Raw genomic sequence first — 23548 nt, forward strand, 5'->3', positions numbered from 1 at the left:
CAGGTTGAAATACCCAAGCCCTCACTTCCTTTCTGAGCATGTTGGGGTTTAATCTTCCTGGTAAATGACGAAAACATTTTACCTCCTCAGCAGAGATCACAGACAAGACAATCTAGATATCTGGGCAATTTCCAGGTAGAATACATTCAGCTCAAGGCCTCCATAGAGCCTTGAGCTATGGCCTTTAGCACCACCACCACCGTTTGTTCCTCCTGGCAAACTTTCCTTTTTAACATATATATACACACACACACTTCACACTTAAAAGCAGTCCAGTGCTAACTCCCTGCTAGTTTGGCTCATCCTTGGGATGTTGAGATGTGGAATGCAGTACTTCACATAAGAAAGCACCATTCCTGGACCCTGTTTTCTGATGCCCAAAGATCAGGCTTCTGGGCCTTGTATTTCAGGCACAATCTTATTGCATTGATAACTAGATCGAGGCGGGGACACGTTACTAGCTGGCCCAGATCTCTCAGAAATTCTCCCACCACCTCTGATTTTGTTCAGGTGGGCTAAGAGAACCGCTTCCCACGGGCCCTCCTTGCTTACTCACCCATCAGAAGCTGCCACTGAATGGAACTTATTGTTTGGTTTAGCACACTTCTGAGTTCCCTCTGGATCTCAGGGGAGGAAGTGGAATCTTGCCCAGAGGCCACCGTGTGCACAGAGGCAAGCAGACAGGCAGCCTGAAAACATACATGCCTCCTCCATCACCCTGAGCTGGACTTGCCTCTAAGCAGAGCTGGCCCAGGCCGTACTACAGTCACAATTCTTTGCACTTCACATTTGTCCTTTGGACCATTAAAAAACTAAAACAGCACTCCCTCCTCCCTCCCACCCCATCTTCTCCATTCCCCTTCCCTCCCTTACCCATTGCACTTTTCCCGCTCTGCTTGAGGGCTACGTCACACCTCAGCAAAAGCTAAGCTATACTGCTCTGGCTTCTTCCCGCATCGCCGGGCAATGATGGCCAGATACAACATGAGGAGGGCCACCCAGTAGCAGCCGTACAGGATGGCCCCAGAGACAAGGAAGGCTAGCTCCGTCTCACTGAACAGATCCTGGCAGTAAGCTGTGTAGGCCAGCCCCCCAAGGAGGACTGCCACCCAGATGGACACAGGGATGAGGCCAATGAAGTTCACCACAATGGTTTTTCGACCAGAGGTACCCCAGCCAGACTTGTTGATGGTAGCAATGGCAAAGATCTTGGCTGGCAGGAGGCTGGACATATAGAGAAGGGAGTAGAGTGACATGAAGATCATCTCTGCGTTGCCCCGAAGGAAGCAGGCGTATGTAGCCTTGATAATGCCCACCAGCTGCACTGTCAGCAGGAAGAGAAGAATGTTCCAGATGCGGCCACGGTAGAAAAGCTGTATGACCGTGGCGATAAGGAAGAAGGGGAAGAAACCCGTGACCACTGATTCGTAGGTCATCCAGAGGTGGTGCTTGTGGAACCACAGAGAGTTGTAGAGCCACTCGCGGAAGTAAGACTTGCTCCAGCGGGTCTGCTGGTTAAGCCACCGGAGGTACTTGGTGGGGGTCTCTGTGAGGCATTTAGAGCGAGCTGTATACTTAGTCCTGTAGCCGAGACTCAGGACTCGGTTGGTGAGGTGCCGGTCATCCCCAAAGCTGCACTTGCTGCCTAGGAACTTCTGATGGTACCAGTCCTCCAAGAATTGCTGAAGGAGGCTGTTACGGTACATGCCCAAGGGCCCGCTAATGCACTGCACACAGCCAAAGTAGGACTGGCAAGCCCGCTCCACGTTGAAGGCCATCCAGTACCGCACACTGCTCAGGAAGGAGATCCATGAATCGTATTTGTTGAGGATCTGCAAGGGAACCAGAGATGCTGGGCCTCCTTGCCTGAGGACATGAGCCCCAGGAGACAGACACCAGAGACCACGAGGCCTCCCTACACCCCAAGTTCTGGAGCCCATTGCTCTAGTTCCTGGCCGTTGAGTCCTCGCCCAGCCAGAGCTGGGAAACCAGAGGCTCAGAGGAGGCGACCACACCCAGTCACTCTCCCCAGCACCAGCCCCACCTCTCCTCTGTGTCATCTGCACTGACTGTCCCAATGAAGTTGCTCTAGCAGTCAAAGCCACCTTCAATCTCAGGAGGCAGCCTGTGGTCATGGCCAAGAGAAAGGCTTGAGAAAGAAGCAGACACCCCAGCCACCCATCCTGACCCTTTCTGCAGTTGGAAAGCTTGGGAAGACATGGTATGTTGCCAGCAGTACCCTTGGAAGAAGATCTGACCCTTTATTTGTACCATACTGCCCGGAGCTCTTCAGTGCAACGTCCCTAAGAGCAAGGGTTTCTCAGGCGTCTAACTTCGGAGTTGCTTGCTGCACCATTGGCCATAATGGAAGCCCCCTCCAGGATGGATGGCCTCAGAACACTGTGCCCCTCCCAGCAGCATAGGCTCTCTATATACCTGTTAAGTGATTTCTCCCCACTTAAAAGAACAGGAAAGGGGTTGGGTAGCAGATGAGCCCTTTGATACCATTGAAAACTGTCAAAGAGGAAACACCCCTCCAAAACACTAGGAAGTCAAGATGCCCATTTCCCAAGCATATCCAATTAGATTAAGAAGCAGAAAGAATCCAGACCCCCCCCTCCCCCAGTAATCCTTGGTTACTTCTTACTTGGACATCTCCCCCGACTCCTCCTACTTGGGGGTCCTCCTCCAGGACTCGAAGCATTTCAATGGTGCAGGCTGGATCCAGCACAGTGTCAGAGTCACACACCTGCAGAGGGAATGCACTGTCAGTCCATTTTGACCTCAGGTCTACACACACACACACACACACACACACACACACGGACATAACCCCCTTTCACATGATACACTTCAAGCCACTAGCAGAGAAATCTATGCCAAATAGAAGGGGTGAAATGAATAACAAAGGAAAGTAAGAAAACAAGTTCAGGTACCAGGCTTGATAGCCACTAGACCGAGAGAGAGATCTCCGGGAGACTTTCAGTGCTGGGCCCAGAAAGGGAGAAATGCTTAGCACTGGACAAATCTTTAGCCCCTTACAGAGCCAGGCTCCTCAGAAGTGGTCTTAAAATATTTCTCAAAATATTATTTCTCTTCAAAATAATATTTTTTCTTCAAAAAGTCATTGAAATCAGATGACAAGCATTGTGGCTAGACCAGGGCCAGCAGACATTTCTCAGAAGGCCAAGAAATGGCTCCTGCCAGAGGCTACTGCCCAAAGCTTGCTCATAGGATTATTAAGAACAGGGTCTTCCCTGTTTTCAGCCTCTGGCCTGTTAGACAACCAGCCTAAGTGGAGGGTGTATTTAGCCCAGTCACAGGACCTCTAATGAGGCTGCCAGGCCTTCTGTGTTCTGTTGGCCAAGTCTCCCAGATCAGAGCACAGCACGGCCAAGGGCTGCTCTCACGTAGATTCTACTCTGGATGGGCCTGGAAGCTGGCACCAGCTACCTCCAATCAGGACCTGGATCAAATCCTGCCCACCTGCCCGCCTTCCCTAGGGAGACTCCTGGTTTATTTCTAACAGGTGGCCTGTTATTGTTATTAGTTGAACCTGGGCTACGAACACTTACCCTGGTAGCTGACTCCTCTGTTTTCTAGTAAATTTAGATGATACAGAAAGCCCAGATAACCACTGAGTAGAGGAATTGGTTTCCTGACCCCTGACAGAGCAAAGAACAGTATCCACAGATAAGCCCAAACCCTGTTCTGCAAAAGCCTAAAATCCTTTTACTAAAGTTGCTGAGAGCCCATTAGCCTTCAGGAAGTGGGCTGCCCTCTACACTCCAACCCTATGCTTTCTCTCTCCACGTTGGAAGACTCAGTGGCCATAGACAAGCAGCAGAAGGCAGAGGGGGAACCAGGCAGAGTCATCACAGCCACTCCCTCCTACCTGCACAATGACACATCCTTACAATCCTGGCCCAGACTGGGAAGGCCCCAGGGAGCCTCAGGCCAGACTCCCAGAGCCCCCTCAGCTTATAGGCCAAGCTTCCCAGGGCTGCTGGTCTCAAGACTACTTCCTGCCATGACCCTATCTCATTCCTCACGCTGCTTGGCTTCCCTCACCCCAGGGAGGTCTTTCCAGCTGAGCAAGGTTAGGAAAGATAGAGCTCTTGGCTGCCTGAGTTTCCCCACTGGCTGGAGCAGGGTTATCTCCCGAAGAGGGGAAGACACCTTCAGCAGGGCTCATGAAGACAGGCAGAAACCCAGAGTGTTCAATGACTGGCGCCCAGGGCTGCCCCAGGCAGTGAGCCCAGAGCCGTCAAGAGAAAGGCTGGCTCAGGTGCATGAGCCTATCTGCTGATCCACCAGAGCACAGAGGAAAGGAGGAGGTGTGGTAGAGCAGGTTTGGGGGGATCCTGTGCTTCAAGGGAGTAGATGACAGAGTCACGAGGCTTGAGCATGTGCCACGGCTCAAGGGCTTTTTCTAAATCTTCTGAGTCCCCAGGCAAGTCTCAGAGGCCCCTTGACCCTAGGTGAACTGCAGAATCAAGAACTGTCTCACATCCCTCCCTCTCCAAGGCTGAGGAGGTCCTTGGGCCTAGGAAGACAGAAAAAGACAAATATGCCAACTCTCACTGCAACTTTCTAAACAGCCAAAAACAAAAAATCTGTGGCAAGCTAATTTTAGGTGGGTACAGTATAGAAAATTTGAATATTGGAGTACGCAACATGCTGTCAGCAAGACTGCTGGCACGTAGGTGGGCTACTGCAGCAGCCGCTATCCATTCAAGCGATAGAGAAGGGCAGGAACAGAGGAGTGGACAGTGGATGCTGGACCAGAAATCTGGGGTCCTGGGTGTCAGTTTCTACTTGGTACTGAAATGCATGACCTTTCATCAGTTTTCTCTAGCTTCTGTTATTTGAAAATTGGAGCAGGGGACTTCCCTGGTGGTGCAGTGGTTAAGAGTCCACCTGCCAATGCAGGGGACGTGGGTTCGAGCCTGGTCCGGGAAGATCCCACATGCCGCGGAGCAACTAAGCCTGTGTGCCACAACTACTGAGCCTGCGCTCTAGAGCCCGTGAGCCACAACTACTGAGCCTGACTGCCACAATAACTGAAGCCGCGCACCTAGAGCCCACGCTCCTCAACAAGAGAAGCCACCGCAATGAGAAGCCCGTGCACCACAATGAAGACCCAACACAGCCAAAAGTAAAATTAATTAAAAAAAGAAAAAGAAAATTGGAGCAATGTTAACCTTGTCAACATAATAAAATTTCCAGGCTGGTGTCAATGCCTGCTTTGGCTGGAAGCTAGGCAGGGTCTGTTCAGGGTCCTGGCCCTGCCAAGATGGCTGCAGAATCGGGCTGGGGGATGATTCGCACGTGTCCCTCCACCTCACAGATAAGAACTTGACACCTGAAAGAGTTGGACTTTTTAGCCCATAACTAAAACTATTTGAGTGCTTTGGAGCATGTTTTTTTTTTTGCTCTTCCCCACACTTCTTTATGAAGAGGCTCATCCCCATGTTGCCAATATCGAGGCAGTATTGCACAGAGGACAAGGACAGACTGCCAGGGCTCAAATCCTGGCTCTGCACCTTACTGCCATGTGACATTAGGCAAGTTACTTAGCCTCTCTGTGCTTCAGGCTCAGTTTCTGTAAGTGGAAATAATAATAGTACCTATCTCCTAGGAGTATTATGAGGATTAAAAGAACTAAAATGTATGAAGTGCCTACAACAGTTGTCTGGTATAAAGTAAATGCTATACACTTTACACTTGTTTGCTATTATTGGGATACCAATCCATAGACCTGCCCAGAGTCACAGAGCTAAGTAACAGCAGAACCAGGATTCCCCCCCAGGTCTTTTTGACCCCAGGACTGCTGTTGAGGACCATGGTGCCTACTGCCTTCTTAAGTGCAGAGGAGGAATGTGCACAACACAAAGGACCTAGACTGGACCTAAAAGTCCCCAGGAGAGTATGCCTGCCTGGCTGGACACATCCACATGTCCACACACACCTAGGGAGGCACACTTACCTGGATGTAGTCCACTGAATCACCAAGGGCCTTGAAGGCCGTGTACATGACCTCTCGCTTGCCTCCCCACTTCTGCATGATGCATGAGAAGGTGCTGGCCCGCACCACGTTGCGCACGCGGTCCATGCCCTCCTGAAGGCTGGCCTCCGTCTCGCCCTCACCCGCCTCATGGAAGTTGCTGCGCCACACAAAGAAGCCGGCTTGCTCGGTGCCACCTAGCACCTCATGGAAGATGTCCAGCATGTAGGCATCCTCCTGGCGATTGCCATCCACCACCATGACCACCTTGAGGTCGGGGAAGGCGATGCGCTGGGCTGAGCGCAGGCACTTGCGCAAGTAGTCGGGGTCCTCCTGGTATGCAGCGATGCAGAGCGCCACAGAGCGCCGCAGCGGGGAGGGCAGCTTCAGTGGCCGGCCTGCCCGCCGCATGCGCCGGTGCTCCAGGAAGGCAAACAGGCTCTGGATGAGCAGGTGCAGACCCAGGATGGCACCGTACAGCCCGAAGGACAGGTAGTGTTTTTCTGTGTGGATGAACTGGTAGCCTGTCACATAAGCTGCCAGGATGCCACCCAGCACTGCCAGGGCAAACAGGCTGGTGCCCACCACACGCAGGGCTGTTGTCAGCTGCACCGGCATCTGGTGGGAGAAGGTGGGAGATGTGTGTCAGGCGGAGGCAGCATCCCTGGTCAATGGCAGTGGGGGCATTTTCTCTGGGCCTGGCCCAGAACCAGGAAAATGACCCACTAATAAAAACAATTACCATTTATTGAGCATGACTAAGACTGTCTGTAGACTCAGAAGCCAGACTACTGGGGTTCAAATCCCAGCTCTGACACTATCTGTGTGACTGTGTTCTACCCCTTAGTTAATTCATCTGTAAAATGTGGGTTGCAGCACTAACTTCCTAGCATCTTTGAGGATTAAATGGGTTACATATGTAAAGCACTTAAAGTAGCATTTATTATTGTTAGACAACCAAAGCCAGAGAGAGCTGTGTGATACCTAGCTGGTGGCAGAACTGGGATCTGCCTGACCCAAAGCTCTCATAGGCAAGCTTCAGTAGGGGTGAGCCTGAGGCCAGAGGAAGCTTTGAGCACCTGAGGGGCCAGGAAGAGGGAGGAGGGGGGGGGCAGGGGCAGGTAGGCAGCCTCTACCTGGCCTATACCCACTAGGGGATTACACCAATGAGGCCCATGAAGAAAGTGGGGAAGGAAAAGATAGGAAACAGAGATGCCAGAGGAAAAAAAGAAGGAAACAGCCTCCCTTTCTCAAAACAGCTAAATCGGTAAGAGAAAGTTTCCCTATGTTCTCTGTTTCTCACCTTTTTCTCATTTATTTGAGAGGCAGGAAAGAAAGGGAAAGCAATCAGGAAAAGCAGACAAGGTAAAGAGGAGGAAATGAGCGCTGGGGTGTGGACGGCCCTCCTGGAAGCCCAGCACTGGGGCACCAGAGGGAACTGCAGCCACCACTGCAGCAGCCTGGGAGGGGTGGCTGCCTGGGAAGCCCCATCTACTTGGTCCTAGCGCCCACATGGAATCTCTGTCCACGTCCCCCTGCCCTGCCACTCCTGAAAATGCTGCCAGGTTTTGTTTGCAACTAAGTCAGGGCTTCTAGCATCTGCCCAATTGGAAATAGCTTTTTTAATGAAAAGAGCCTAGCACTCGGAACCAGAAGTCTTGTGCTTGAGACACAGCTCTACTACCTCCTGGCTGCCTGACCTTGCCCAAATTCTCTGGGACTTAGCATCCTCCCCAGGAGGGGTTCCAATGGTTTCTTGCTCCATAGGTCTCAGGTAAATCATTTTACTGATTAGTAGCCCTGAAAGACTACCCAAGTGGGGAGGTGGATGGGGATGGGAGAAGGCTGATGAGGCCAGCTCCCTGCCCTCCATTCTGAGGCCTTCTCCCCATCTCCCCTCCTTGCCACCTGCCTGATCTGGAGAATCCTGTTTCCTCCACCACCACCACCCACCCTTTGCAGACAATGAGGTCTCACTTCCAAGCTTGCTCCAAGTCTAAGTCTCACTAAACCCAACTCCTGACCCCCAACTCAACACAAACACACTTTCTTGCCGGGGGTCTGTTCCCCTGCCACCTCTCACATAGGAGGGGTGAGGAACACGCAGTTAGTGCCTCAATCAGCCGGAGACTCAGGCCTCAGCATTCCAGCAGCTTCGGTCCGGAAAGTGCTGTTGGCAGCCTCGCCTCTCCGGGAAGCGCGGCCTCCGGGCGCTCTGCCCCGCCGTCCCGGGGAGCCTGCCGCGTACTTCCTCTGCAGGACTCCCGTCCTTCCTTCTCTCCCCCGCCCCCCCAGCCCGCGGCCGTCGCACGCGCTTGCGGCCCAGGGGTCCCTAGGCCCTGCATCCACCGCCCAGGAACGCCCCCGCCCCCCTCTAGAGCTCACATGCCATGGGGGCGCTGCGGACACTACTGCCCGCCTGCGCTCTGGGAAAGGGCAGGGGGCGCCAAGGCCAACCCAGCGACCTGCCGGGCGCTGGCGCCCCGCCTCGGTGCAGTGCCGCAGGCGGTGCCCACCAGGTTAACGCAGCCAGGAAGGCACTGGCCAGGCTTCTCGCCCACGCCAGAGCCTCGCCTTCTGGCGAAGGCGGTGCCGGCCACACCCACGTGCGGGTTTCCCAAGACCCAGCCTGGAAGGAACGGAAAACCCAAGGAATCAGTGGACCCAGGCCTCACTCATCTCCTCGGGGGCCCCAGCTACCTTGGCAAAGTGTGCCTGCAGACAAAGACGGCGTCCCCGGTGTCGCCGGCCCCCTCCTTTCCCAGGCGGGACACCCTCCTCCCCTGCTCAGGAAGTGGAGACATTACCTCGGCACCCCTACGCCACACAGGACCCAAGAAGGTCCCGCAGCTGGAGACCCCACGTGCAATCAGGCGCTGGTGCGGGGCTCTGCCTCAGGTGGCCCTGCCCAGACAGGGGGCCGTGTCACCCCCAAGCCGGCGGAGGGAGCCTCTTGCCCCCCATACCCTTCGCTCGGAAGGGATCCACGAGAGCTCGGCCCCGGTAGGCTAACGCGCACCGGGCTTCAAGGGCAAGAGGTTGGGGGCGCTCCCTAAGCCCTCCCCCCACCCCCAGAGATGAGGGAAAGAAAAAAAACCCAGACAAGGATGCACGCCGCCAATCTACTCCCGACACTTTGCGGGGCTGCCCAGTGTGCAGCCTTTCCAGCTGACAGGTGCGCCCTGCTGCGGGGCCCACACGCGTCGGGGTGGAAACTTGCGCGCGGGGTAGGGTCTCTTTCCTTTGCGCCTGGCCGCCCTGCCGGCCCCTCCGAGCCCGCAAGGGAAGGGGAGCCCAGGCCGCGGGTACGTGCGGCCGTGGCCCGGCTGACCCGCAGAAACCCGGGCGCCGAGCATCTCGGTGCCTGGACAGGTGCGAACCCCTGGGCGGGCCTGGGGCAGGGAGAGACTCCAGCCAGCCTCGTGCCCCTCACCGTCGCCCGCCTCCCAATCCATTCACAAAACAGGAGCCACAAGGGAGGAAGGGAGGAGAGGCTGGAGGAGGATGGAGGAAGAAAGGGAGGAGGGGTCAGCGGGGAGGGGGCTGCAGGAACGGGAGCCGGGAAGCTTGGAGATGCCGCAGCCCTCAGCCCGCCTCCCAGCGCTGGACGCCGCGCCCGCACGGCCCTGGGAGCCGGCGGGGTCCGCGGGGCTCAGCAAGAGGCACCCCTGGAGCCCGGCGCGCCCGGGTACCCCGCGAAGCCCGCCCCTCCGAGGCAGCCGGCCGGCCGGCCGGGCCTGCGCTCACCGTGCCGCCGGCTGCCCGCGCTCCGGTGCTCAGCAGGCCCGCGGCGGCTCCATGCCCCTCCTCCCGCTCCTCGCCGCCGCGCCTCGCTCCACCGTGCGCCGCCGCGCCTCGCTCCACCGTGCGCCGCCGCCACCGCGCGCTCCGACTGAAGAGCTCCGGCCCCGCCGAGCCGCCTTTAAGTACCGAGCGCGTCCCCGCCGGGAGAGGCGCCCTCCTCCGGCCCTGGGGCCGGGAAAGTTGAGGAGAGTGGGAGGGCTCCCCCGAGGGCCGCGAGGTAGCACCTCCTTCCCAGCTCGGCCGGAGGTAGCCCCACGCGGCCGGCGGGCGGTGGGACGCAGGGTCCCGAGTGCACGCGGCTACTCCAGTTCGCAAAGACTCAAGAGTCTCCGCACCCTCCGAAACTGGGTTTCCCAACCGGCGCCGAAAGCCGAGCTCCTCCGCGCTCGTTCCGGGACCAACTAACTGCCCAGGGGGAGGTGGTCATTGTGCTCAACCTAGAACCTGAAGCGTAGTTAACCAGTATAACCCATAAGGGCTTCCAAAATTGTGACTCTCAGTTGCCCCTCCTCTGCAAAGCGGGCGAGCGGGTAGAAATCCCTCGACTGCTGCACGCGAAGGGACTGTGCGCTGTATAGGGTACTCCCTAAAGCCCAGACCCCAGAACCTTCCTGCAGGCAAAAAAAAAAAAAAAAAAAAAAGGCGCAGAATACTTGTTAAATACAAAAAGACTGGTCAAAGGTGTTAACAGTTGTGAAATTGTGACAAGCTTAGCTTTGAATCCCGCAGTGGGGCGCTGATGACTTTAAACGCATTTTCAAAAGCTGCAATGGTTTTCCAAGAACCTTGGAAGTTCCGGTGTCCTAAAGCCAAAACCAACTCTCCTCTCCTTTTTACACCTTTATTTCCGACATCCATGACCTCCTGAATTCCCAACTGATCTCATCGCCAGAGGTTTCCAAGCTCCCAAAAGCTGGTGCTAGACTTGGGTGAGGTGAGGTCGCATGGGGTTGGGGGGAGGTGGGGAGTTCTTAGCAGAGGAAGTTAGTTTAGAACCAGCTGAACACGCTGGGTTTCTAAATCTCAGAAAATCTTGGAGGTATTATAATTGAAGACTAGTAAAAAATGAATTTACATATCTTCCAGATACACCTGGGACAATTTCCATCACTTTTTCCAAGCTGCAACAAATTTATAGGAACCTGAGTTGCAATCTGTAAGCTGCTCCTCTCAGAAGTCTTAGGGGCTCACCCTGACTCACTCTGGGCCACAGAGCTCACCCCTCAGTCCCCCAGGCAAGCAGACCCCTGGCACACCTACTCCACCCCCCCGCATCTTGTGTTACATAAACCAAATCATTTCTGGCTTTTGCTTGAGAAAGTCATCACTAATATGCTACATGGTTTAAACATTCTTTGTGTGCTTTTTAAAACTAGTATTCACAATGGGAATGTGTTTTGAACCTCAGATGGCCCCTAATAAGAGCAAACAATGCACAGGTGGAGAGAGAAGCCCTTGGTTAAGAGGAGGACTCTGGAGTCAGTTCTGCCACTAGCCGTGTGGCACTAACCTCAGTGTCTTCATCCCAGAAATGGGATTGAGTATCTACTTGACAGGGTTGTCACAAGGACTGAAGCGACTGACTGAGAGTAAGTGCTCAGTAAAGGTTAACTGCAGCCAACTTCAACCAGAGAATGGCATCTGCTTGCCGATGCTATGGATTCTACATGCCTATCCCTCCAGGATGTGACACTTGGTGACAGGAAGTTCAGAGATCAGTGTTCATGAAAAATGCCTTCTCAATTGCATTACAGACTCCTTGAGCTCTAGGCCACCGCCTCTACATCCAGGGGCATCACAGAGCCTGGAGTTGCCAGAGACTAGAGGAGCTATCTGATTCTACCTCCCACCCAAATTTGCCATCTGCAAAATTTTAGAACAGGGAAAACAAGCAGGGGCTGGGCGGCAACAAAAATGAGTGCATCGGCCTGGTGCGGAGCCAAGGTCCCATTTAAAGGAGATGTCCCTTTGAGAGGGAGGGCCCAGCGTGGCCAGGTGCTCTGTTGAGAAGCCAGAAATCCAGATTTTTATGTGAAATCTCCTCATATTGAAGTGTTAGCTACTAATTCAAACGTTAAAAAACACTCCACAGGCCAGGCCAGATGTGTCTGTGAGTCAGATCCAACCAACTGGCTGCTTGCAAGCGACCTGTTTAGACGCTCAAGGAACGGAGCAGCCAGTTTGGAAAGGTCCCGTCTGCCCTCAGCAACACAGCAACATGACTTCTTGGGTTCAAGTTTCCTGGGGCTGCTCCAGGATCATCTCATGCCTAGTTAATTTCTAAGGCCCCAAATCTGTCCCACAGGCTTAGTGCCTGTCTCACTCAGCTGGTTCCAGGGAGGTTTATAGGGGGTGCGCTGGTACAGCACAACCTCACCAGTCAGTTAAAACCTCCGAAATGAACAGCAGGTCCAGATGCAACATTATGAGAACAGTAAACAGTCTGCCCATATCAATTGCCTTGGCCCCCTAAATGGCTTCCCCCGGGGAGCAAATTCTTTTTCTGGTCTGCAGGGCCAGCAACCTGGTGTTATCAGGCAGCTTGGAGAGCCTTTACCTTTGTGGCCCGGCAGGATTTGCCTGTAATTAACATCCACTTTGCCGTGTCCTATTTGCATTCATCTCTTCAGGGGGAGATGGGTAGGGGAATCCTTAAGGGGCTGATACAATAAAGCTCACGTTTATCTCTGCTTACCACTGGGGATTTAGAAATAGGACTAATCCCATACCCAATTACTTAAAAATGTGAATTCAGAGGTTGCTGAATTGGCTTTTACACAGGTTCCAGAGGGTAAACCTCCTATTCAGCTCTGTAGCAGAAGATTCGTGCGGCATTTCAACATTCATTTACCAAACACTGAAGACCTGCTCTGAGCAGAGAAGGATGCTTTGGCACTGCGAAGTCTCAGGCTGGTCCCTGCCATCTAGATGGTTATCCGTTTTGAAGACAAATACACTTGAAAAATTAAGTCACCGTACAAGAAAGTTTATAATTAAATGTTGATGAGAGAATCCAACTGCAAGAGTTTGAAGATTTTGGGAAAGAGATCTCTGTGAGCTGGTATGGGCTGGGCAGAGTTTCATGGAGGACTTGAGCTGACTGTGTAGAGAGACAAGAGCATTCTAGACAGGAAACAAAGCTTACGAACAAGAGTAGGTAGAGGAATGGGTGAGGTGTGTTTGAAGGCCAGCAAAGAGAGGTCTGGATGAAACAAGAAATTTACACTGAAGAAGTTGCAACGGTGCCTGCTCTGTAGAAAGTGCCTGATAAGGTCTAGCTGCAGAGAAGAAGGAAGCTAGGGATGGATTCTGGAAGGCCTTGGATGACTGAATAAGGAGTTTGGATTTTATCCAGTAGGTAACAGAGAATACTGAAGATGTCAGAGCAAGGTACTAAGAGGTTAAAAGTATTGTTTGGGGATGGCTGAGCCAGTGGTGTTTTGGGGTAAGGACTAGGAATGGGGTAGGAGACCTGTTAGGAGGCAGATAAACCACAAAAAAGGGGTGAGAAAGGGCAGCTGTGAGAATTGTTGGTGCTGCCCTCAGGAAGTGGAGGTGAGGGCAGGCAGTGCCAACTATCTTGGGCACAAGTGAGAGTACAGGTGGAGGAATAATCAAGGAAAAGAGACTTCTACAGTTCGGAGGGTGGAGGGGGCCATTCTCAAAGCTCTGGAGAGTTTGAGATGACTGAAGCTGACAGTACCACAAACATATATTTCACCTTTCAACTAATTTTCAAATCCAAACCCATGAAATACTCAAATACCTTTGTGCCAATAGGAGCCTGCCATTCGATCCCTCTTGTCATCACTCGTGCTTGAAGCTGTGGGACAACCCTGCCAGCCAGTAACCAGGAGTCGCTTTGCTCCGCTGGTAGCCTAGTGAATGACTGGGCGGGGGAGGGGCGGAGGGATGTTCTAGCTCCACAGGCTGCCCCCTCCCCCTCTGACCTCACGCTTTAGTGCTCCACCCAGGCATCCAGCCCACAGCCTCTAGCGAAGCCAAGCAGAATGGGGGATGGCAGCCAAGCCACCAGGTCTCCCCCAACCCCTCCAGGCTTCATCCCATCCACTTCCTCTGGGCTGACCACAATCAAAACCTCTTGAAGGTAATGGAGGTGAATTTAAATGGGCCCCCAGAGAGTAGCTGGTTATGCCCCCCAGCTGACCACACAGGCCTCCTCCTCAAGGCAGCCTAATCTACCACACTCGTTCATACATAATTCCAAGTGGAAAGTGTGTGCCTTGACAGCGGCAAGGCAGCTACTACCAAACAAAGTTACCCTTTCATAACTCTTCCCTCTTACCGACAAGTACTCTGTAATCAGTACCATTTCTAGGTGCTACGTTTGAAGAAGCAGGCTTAAGGACTTTTCTGTCCTGCAGTTACAATGGTCAGATTTTAACTCCAGTCTCTCTCCTTGGATAGAAGAGTCATTTTCATTTCAAATTAAAGGGCCTCTGCTCTGCTGGAGGCAGAGCTGCCAGCTCCTACTAAGGGGCTAGGTTCTTTTATGCTGGCTTGAAGGTCAGGATTAGAAGGGCACACAGAACGATAACCAAGTGTCAAGCCAGACCTGGAGATGTTTTCTTGAAATCCTCAACAGGAAAAGCTCTTCCTGGCCATCTTTCCTTCCTCTCCCTCCCCCAGGTGAATGCAGAAAGAAATCCAGAAGGCGATTTTAAACCATAACCTACCTTCTTGGCAGAATATTGTGCAGCTACTAAATATAATGTAATGTTCGGGAAGAGAATGTAGGAATAGGCAAAAATGCTTATAATGCAATGCTAAGTAAAAAAGGCAGGATACAAAAATTGTCATGTATGAATGACTACATTTATGTTGTTGTTTTCTTTTGAATCCTATGAATTAAAGGGCAGGAGAGAAATTCACCCAGATATTAAGATCAGGTTTGTTTGGATGGTAGAACAATGAATTTTTTCTCTTTGCCCTTTTCTCTGTATTCTCCAAACATTCTATAAATAAGTATAATAGTCTTGTAATAAAAAGATTATTTTAAAATGATATGAATTGTAAATTCACAGAATTTCCTTCTCAACTAGCGCTGGGTGGGATACAGCCCATATCATACATGGGCTCATGTGAAAAAGTCTGGCAACCTCAGTCTACTGAGAAAGCAGGAAAGTTGGGAGGGCCAGGATATAGGATTAGTGGTAGCCAAAATTCCAGTACTTTGCTTTATTTAAATCCCTCCCACTGTTCCTTTGAGAAAATTTTTGCAGGGAAGAGGGGAGTATGTAGAGCTGTGCCTGCTCATCCAGCAACTCTGAGTGAATTATAAAAAGACTCCTTCTTCCTTCCTCCTGGCAACACAGCCCAGAGCCAGGGCACCGACTTGCCTGGCACGGCCCAGCTGGTGTCAGCCCCACTCAGCCCCTCGTCCAGGGTCGCGGTGATCCTGGGGAAGGGAGGCAGGTGCACTAAATGTGGGCTCTAGTAGTACCCTGAAAGGATGCTTTTCCTGAAAAAAAGTATTTCCAAGAATGATGATGTCAACAGCATTGCACTCCTGCCCGAGGAGAGGCTGTCTCCTCTGGGTGCTGTAAACCTACCCCCATGCCAGTACCAGTGGGTACGTCCACACCCACACGTGCACGTAACATACCATACACAGAAAGGACACACGCATACTTGCTCATTACACAAGCGCACACTCACTTTCCCGGACTTTAGCGGGATGCAATCCCAGCCCACAGCCCCAGTTGCAGGATCAGCAGGAGAAGAACAAAGCCACTTAAGGTAACCTTGTTCCAAATTCATTTGGCTTCGTTACAATAACATCAACCACAGTTCTTAAATGTGCTGGCGCTTCTGCTTCATGTCCTTTTTCTTGATTAAAGACACTGTTAGTCACTGTCACAGAGGAGGTCTGAAGCTGGATCCTCCAAAAAAGCAATTAGAGAAGAGCTGAGGGTAGAGGCAGTTCCCATCAGCTCCTTCGTGGGGAGAGACCCCCCAAAATATGTCCCACTCTCAGATTCTTTTTGTTAGGACACCCCCCCTAACACACACACACACTCTCTCTCTCTCTCTCTCTCTCCTCTTTTCTCACCAGATAAGCTGATGTAGTGGTTCTCACGTCTGGCTGCTGCACATTAGACTTTTAAAACCTGGGGAGCTTTTTGAAAAACACTAATGCCTGGACCCTATCCCAGATCGATTTAGTCACAATCACTGGGGGTGAGCCCCAGGCTTGAATTTTTTATTTAATTCCCTAGGAGATTCTATTACACATCCAGCAGTGAGAACACATCCTGAGGATTCTCCTCAGCTGGGTTTGCAAGTGCATTTCTGGCACTGGGAGGACAGCAGACAGCCAGCCAGTCCCAGAGGTGAGCTCCAGAGCATACAAGTATCTATCCATTTTCCTCCAGCACCATGCCTGCCACACTTGTTTGAATTAAGTGACCTTAAAAACTTAACAATGAACCAATGAGCTATTAAGCCAGAAGGAAAAAAAAGAAAAAGGAGATAAGACGCTGATTTGAGGTGGAAATTAGGAGGGAGAGCCAAGGAGAAACAGAGGCGGGCAGACAGGACCAGCTGGGCACGTCACTCCCCAGATCTCCGAATCTACCTGGCATTGGGTTGATATAGTCTTTTTGTTGGCAAAGGTGCTGCCTGCTTTTTCCAGAAGAACTGGGGGAAAGCCATGGAGGAGAGAGTTGCCAAAAACAACTAGGATTAGTTTTTGTTTTACAAAGGACAGGACTTCTGCACACTGAGGGCTTTTCCTACCTAGAAGATGGGTTAGGGTAGTGGATCTGGGCTGCTCTCTTTTGGGGCATGGAGTCTCCACGACTCTCTCTCACATGGTCCTGGCCTTGGCCACAGAGAAACACCCACATGGCTGATGCTGGAGCCTTGTTCTTTGCACTCTGAACAGCACTGATACAGTTTCTTTGGAAAGTGGCAGGGGGACTCACCCCAGGCCCAGCTCTTTGAAGCATCAGCACCACCATTCTTTTAGTAAAGACAGCCTAATTTCAGGTTGGCCCTTCCCTAAGATTAACATGGTCACCATAGGTTTTGAAGTTTGGAAAGTGGTGTGTGGTCTAATAAAGGGGTGTGTGAATGTACCCCACCCAGGCACTGTTCTGAGCAGGTTTTAGCTCTTAAAGCAGACAGTGAAGATTAAATTTTACATCATTTAATAAACCACTTAAATGCCCAGTAGCTCTTCCTAGTTCCCCAGCAGAGAGGGTGCTCCTGCAGCTCTGAAGCTGCCCCGCAAACTGCCCTCCTCTCGTAATACCAACAACTCTCACCCTCAGCCCCCCTGCATCTCTGAGATGGAGTTAGGTGCTGGCTAACTGGTTCCTATAAGAACTAGCAAATAAAGTCAGAAGTTTCTCTGCTCTAGTGCACTCACTCGCTTCTCCCTTTTTCTCTTCCCATCTGCAAGAACTTATCTCTCTGGACCTTATTTTTCCCTTCCGCAAAATACGGCCATTAATTCCAGTCTCATTTTTTTCTCTGAAGGAATGGTATGGAATAGAGCTATCAATGTATATATGTGAGAAATACATACACAAGCATTAAAACGATCCATTGTTATCATTCTGAGATACCAAAATCTGAGAACCGAAACCCTGCTTACAGGAGGTAAAAGGGTAAAACAAACAAAAAACAACAAACCTTCAAAGGAGACATTTCTGGGCTCTGACTGGAGTTCATGGGAAGACTTACTATATTTTCTATGTTCCCACACACGACGCGGCAGCTTCAAGGGTCTACTACCTTAGCCACCCCCAGAAAGAAGAATAGGCCTTTCAATGAGCAATTTACAAAAGCTGCCAAAGTACAGCAGCAGGTGGGCTGGGGGGGCTTTAGCAAATATCATCTCCGGCTGCTGGGCAAACTACAAGGTCAAAAACAAGATTTATAACAAGTTCTGGTGTTTGAGGCTAGGTTTTGATGTACATGGACACTATCTGGAGGGGATCAGGGCTGAGGTTTATCTTGACATACATGGTCCATCTGAACAAGCAGGGAACCACTGTCTTTATCCTCACTTATATTAACAGTTTTTTACCACTTGGAAATATAGTGTCTATTGGGTGGCAAAGCACAGTGGCTAAAAGCTCAGCCTTGGGAGCCAGACTGCCTGGGTCCAAATACTGGTTTGGCTACTTCTCACTAACTACGTAATCTAGAGCAAGTAATTAGCCTCTTGTGTGCCTCAGTTTTCCCATCTGTAAAACAGGGATAATAATAATACCTACCTCGGGACTTCCCTGGTGGCACAGTGGTTAAGAATCTGCCTGCCAGTGCAGGGAACACAGGTTTGAGCCCTGGTCCAGGAAGATCCTACAATGCCTCGGAGCAAGTAAGCCTGTGAGCTACAACTACTGAGCCTTCGCTCTAGAGCCCGTGCTCTGCAACAAGAGAAGCCACCACAATGAGAAGCCCGCTCACTGCAACAAAGAGTAGCCCCCGCTCGACGCAACTAGAGAAAGCCCGCGTGCAGCAACGAAGACCCAACGCAGCCAAAAATAAATAAATAAATTAATTAATTAATTAATAAAAATAATAATACCTACCTCATGGGCCCAGTGTGAGGATTTAGTGGATTAATATATGTCAAGTGTACAGAAGAGCACAATAAGCTCTTTATAGTGTTAACTGATTATGATGTACAGTGATGTAGAGCTACAGCAATCATTCATCCTGGGTTTTACAGGATGAACCTGATACTTTAAGGGGCCGTCAGACCCGATGTCCTGAGTCTGGTGTGGGAACCGTGGTCATTATCCTGGGGACACCTCAAACCCCATGAGAAGGCATACCCTAACACTCAGGACGGAGTCTCAGAGCTGAGAGCCTAGTCAGAGCTCTTTTGAATACACCTGCTGGAGCTCAGGATTTCTCTCCAGGACGAGTACTCGTAGCTGGACTTTGGCTGCCGGTGAGCATACTTGCAAAGTGGTATTGTGCCCCTACCGGTGGTTTTGATACACAGAAAACTCCATCCCCTGAAGATTTCCTGGGCCTGAATTATTTAGAGAATGGTGTTAACACTTTGCTGTGGTGACTGAACCTGCACTGCATGGCTATTAAAGCAGTGTCAGCTGAGGATGGAGGAACGTAGATCGGCACAAGCGTGTTGCTGGAAGGAACACTGAAAATGTTCGTATCTTCTGGATCCAGCCTTCCAATCTCTTAGGACTTATCCTAGAGAAACACTTCAGTATGCAAAGAGTTATGCTTGAGAATCACTGAAGAATCATTGGAACTTAGAAATAATTCAACTGACCATCAAGAGGCAAATGCTTAAACCAGCTGTGGCTCATCTATACAATGGAAGACACGCCACATCACAGGGGAGAGGGGGCTGTAAGTACTGAGTGTCTCCAAGGTATGTGACTAAGAAAAAAATCTATGGGACACTCTTTATGGTGACAATCCCATTTTTGTTTTTGAAAGCAGTAATGTATATTCCTGTTCGTTCGGGAAAAGGATGAAAGGAAGGAAAGATCTGGAGGGATATACACCCAACTGCTGGTCAGTGGTAACCTTGGGGTAGGAGTGGAGGTGAGATTGTGCGAATTCTTCTTTGTTACATATACTTTAAGTTTGTTATAATTCATAAAACATATAATCTGCGCGCGTGTGCGCGCACACACACACACGCACGCAGCCAGGGCATTTGTACCTGAGGGCTCTGCCCCTCCTCAGCACTCTGAGGGCAGGGGGCCAGCACAGGGTCGGCATCCCTCAGCTCGTGTCAGCGGAGTTCCAATGACTGCTTCGTGCGACCCACATGCCGGGGCTCCTGTGTGTATATGAGCTCCGGAGTGCTTCCCAAACTGTGCTCTAGTTGAAAGGGCTTTGCTGCTATACTAATTTTGGGGGGAGAGGCTCCATAGGATTCAAGAGATGTTCAAAAGAGTCTGCCTCAAGCCCCCCAGGAGACTTGGGCCAAATTCCACCAAAAGGGAATAACAATAGTTTGCCTCTCTGTTCCACGATGTTGTTGTATCATACAAGTTCATGGGTAAAAAACGACCTTCCAAACTAAAGGAAACACAGAGTAACTGATCTTGCTACTCTATGCCCCCAGGGACTGCAGAGTGTCATGGGGGTGGGGGCAGGTAATACCTGAGCCTCCTGGGAGTACGGACCTACTTGAGTCAGCATGAAGAACACTGGGGAGGGACAACAGGGATGACCCTTCAAATAAGTGGGTGCAGCCCCTTCCAGGGCTGATGGTGCAGGTCTGTGTTGCCTCTACACCTGCTGGCAGGCACGGGGTACGCTGAGCACAGCCCTGAGCCCCGCCAACAGGGAAGAGTGCAGCAGCCGGTGTTCTAAGAAGACAACTCCCCAACCCCCAAGTGGCCAGTCAGCTCCGAGTAGAATGGTGAGTGGAAGTGAGGTGCCGCGCACTGCAGGGAGGCTGCCGCGTGTGACTGCAGAAGCTCTGTGGCTGCAGAACTCGCTGGAGGACACAGCAGAGCCCTTAGAGGTCACGCCTGCTGCTGTCCAGGAGGCAGTGGAAGAAGACCACCCCCCATGCCCCCGTCGTGGTCAGGGCAGAGTGGCTTGCCTCCCACAGCCCACCCTGGAACTCAGCTCCCGTTTTGACTCTCTCCCTTGCCACTGAAATTCCAGCTGAGCTTTTGGATTTCTGTGCAAAGAGACTCCAGAAGCCAATCTGGTTTTGTACAGGTCAGGTGAATCATCCCCCAACCAACTGATCAACTTTCACGTGTCTTGGCCATCCCTCCACTGCAGGTGGCAGGCAAGGCTCCCTTCACTCACAGCCTCACAGACAAAGGGATGGAGCAGAGCAGGGACGGAGGCCAGACCAACCCGTCTGCTGTCCTCTTTCTTCCGGGGCCAACGAGGGGAAATGGCTGCTGCCAAAGAAGGGGCTGGTGAAAGGGGATGGGGCTCACCGCTTCCAAACTGAGAAAAAACTGTGGTTGGATGTGAACTCCTTCTGGCTCAATATATTTCCCATTTTATAGCTTTTATCATCTTGGCCTCAAAGCACTTTCCAAAAACAAGCTGAAGGGGCTTCAGGTGGAAACAGGTCTGTGGCTGCCCCCTCACTCAGAGCGGTCCACAGGCTCCACATTGCTTGGCACGTCGCCCCCTGCACCCCCTCCGCTCCACTTCCTGCCCGCTCACCGCGCTCAGCAGCACTGCCCCTCCTCTCTCACCTCCGGGCCCTGGCACTTGCCACTCCCTCTGCCTGGACCGCTCTTCCCACAAGTACCTTCGTGGCCGCTCCCTCACCTCCTTCTGATCCTTACTCAAACTTCAACTTCTCAGTGAGGGCTTCTCTGGACAACTTACCCGAACTCACAGCTCTCACCCCATCCACTCCTCACCTCTCCTTCCCGACTTGATTTTTCCCTAGAGCATTTATCACCATTTGATAGCCTGCTTTATTCTTTATCTTACTTGTTGCCTGTCTCCTCCTGCTACAACGTAAGCTTCCCCTGAAGGTAAGCATTTTGTTCACTGCAGTGTTCTCCGCACCTGGTGCAGCGTCTGGCACATAGTAGGTGCTCAACAAATTGTTGTCGTCGTTGTCTGTGATTCGCTTTCCTACCCTCCTGGTCCCTGGTCAGCCCTTAAACATGGATGGGTCGGCAGAGCCATAGGAAAGTGAAGGAATGGAGAAGAGAGGTGAAGAAAGAAGAATATGAAAATATGGAAAAGTATGTGTTTGGAGAGATGATAAGGAGCAAAGTGCAAGTTAAGAGATTTTTGATTAAATAACAGAAAGTGTGTAGAAGGGTAAGTTTGTGCCAAGGAGGAAGGACAAAACAGCAGAGAGGGAAACTCTCCAGAATGTCCAGTAAGTCTAACCTGATCAACCAGTCGACACTTGGGCAGAGAGCCTGGGGTTTGGCTGCAGCCACAGCTTTGGGCCCCTGCCTGTCTCTTGCCACAGTGCCATCCTCTGGAGACCAAGGGAGATGTGCCAGTGGCCTAGAAGAGGAGGAAGAAGCAGGGAAGGGAAGGGGGGCAAGTAAAAGACCAATGAGTGATACAGGGGGGCGTGGGACAGACTGCTACGCAGTGGAGGGGACTGGAGGTGCGAGGCCAGGAGAGCTTCTGTGGCAGAGACACAGGGAGGAGACTGGAGGAGCAGCAGGAGAAGGTGGCCTCAGAGGGAGACGAGACGGGCAGAGGCGCCCGTCACACACAACCAGACACACCTCACGGGACTGTGCAGGAAAGTGGCACTATTGCTCCTGCCATCTGCCCCTGGAGTTCTGTGCCTTTTTCTTTTTTTTAAGTTTTGCGTTTTTATTATCGTAAAGCTCTCAATTCTCATGCTCTTTCTCAAGGATGGAGACATATATAGATATAGATATCGATATATCTATATATATAACATGGGAGATTATTTTACAATTTGGTAATTTTTAATATTTTGGTCATATCTGGTGTTTAGAAGGGTTACATTAAGGTATCCTCCCCTTGAGTTTGGTAACAAGGACAGAAAAGGTCACTCTCTGAAACTGAATCCATCAAAATCAATAAAGAACAGATGCTTTTAGCCAGTTGCCAAATAATTCAAATTAAGAGGCAATTTATAAATGGAGATAAGGGGACCAGAATGCTTTGTGAGGCACTCCCTAGACTAGGTGTTTAGACTACAGAGTTTCTCAGTCTAATCAAGTTGATCAATCAGGATATGTCCTCAGAACTGAAATACATTTAATGCAAATAAAGTAAGTTAAACCAACCATCTAACATACCTAATCTGATTATCTTAAGTGGGTTTTATGAGGTTTAGTTAGAGGAAGGCCAAGAAATAAAAACTTTTAGTGTATATCCAGCTGGTCCAAAGGATATTCTTCTCTGATTTGAAAGCCCAATCCTGATTTTCTAGACATCCTTGATTTGGAGAATGGAATAATCCAGCTACCCTAGCTGAATGGAAATATTCCTTGAAAACACCTGACTGCCTTTGTTCACTGCTCTCTAGGCTAACCTGTGGGCCATAGCTGTCTGTGAGCTGGCCTCTTTAAAGGGATGCTCACCACAAAGGTTCTAAGCTAAGGATGCATCTGTAATCTGGCCAGAAGAAAATAGCCTGATGTTAACTGGCAAGTGGGCCTGCTTGTAGACAGTCCTTCAGTCACCTGAGAGTTTTGGGAAATTGTGTTTTGGTTCTGCTGGGCCTGGGCACCAGAGAGTGGGGATAGGACCCTGTGATAAAATTCAGCCCTGCAGAGCTGAGGACTGGTTAAGGACTCTGGGTTAGCCTCACCAAGGTTGACGACTGGGAGGGGTTGTCTGAAGCAATCATCCAGTATGTCCTTTTTGTCTTCTCTTTTAGCTGCAATCAAAATTCAGTAGCCAAAATATATAAATAGATAAAAAGACGTCTAGAGTGCTACGTGTGAAATGACTTCAGTAAACCTGGCATCAGGTCACCAATACACAATGCACTTTCCAACAGGCATTTAGTACGAACACATTGTCTAAGCATTCCTCTTTCTCAAGGAGCAGAAGACTGAAGGTGGGATATAAACTCTCTCATCTGAGATGTTTGTGGCTCTTTTCTCCTATAATCAGGGCAACTCTGTGCTAACAGTAGCAGCGGGAGTGAAAGAAAATGGCCTGCGAGGGCAAACACAGCACTTACCTTTCTTCTCTGGAAGACGCAACCAGCTTGATTCTCTTTTCTGGAGATCCAAATCCTCAGCGCCATAGCTTTCCATCTCAAAAGCAGAAGACCAGATTCAG

The 23548-nt window shown here is 51.1% G+C and overlaps 1 protein-coding gene across 3 annotated transcripts; it reads right to left on the minus strand.

Annotated features, from left to right (window-relative positions):
• Nucleotides 1-887: 887 nt before the first annotated feature.
• Nucleotides 888-23525, minus strand: HAS3 (hyaluronan synthase 3). 3 transcript variants are annotated; one of them, XM_061174499.1, is made up of 4 exons: nucleotides 23448-23525; nucleotides 5990-6625; nucleotides 2648-2749; nucleotides 888-1832 (listed from the first exon to the last, which is right to left on the minus strand). In XM_061174499.1, exons 1-4 carry the CDS (start codon nucleotides 23511-23513, stop codon nucleotides 909-911), a joined length of 1728 nt encoding a protein of 575 aa, XP_061030482.1. In that variant the 5' UTR covers nucleotides 23514-23525; the 3' UTR covers nucleotides 888-908. The 3 variants fall into 3 exon arrangements, with proteins under 3 accessions (XP_061030482.1, XP_061030484.1, XP_061030483.1); XM_061174501.1 differs by lacking the exon at nucleotides 23448-23525 and adding an exon at nucleotides 21656-21726; XM_061174500.1 differs by lacking the exon at nucleotides 23448-23525 and adding an exon at nucleotides 9755-9789.
• Nucleotides 23526-23548: the final 23 nt, after the last annotated feature.

Source organism: Eubalaena glacialis, chromosome 18 (genome assembly GCF_028564815.1).
Source record: "Eubalaena glacialis isolate mEubGla1 chromosome 18, mEubGla1.1.hap2.+ XY, whole genome shotgun sequence".
NCBI classification, from domain to species: domain Eukaryota; kingdom Metazoa; phylum Chordata; class Mammalia; order Artiodactyla; family Balaenidae; genus Eubalaena; species Eubalaena glacialis.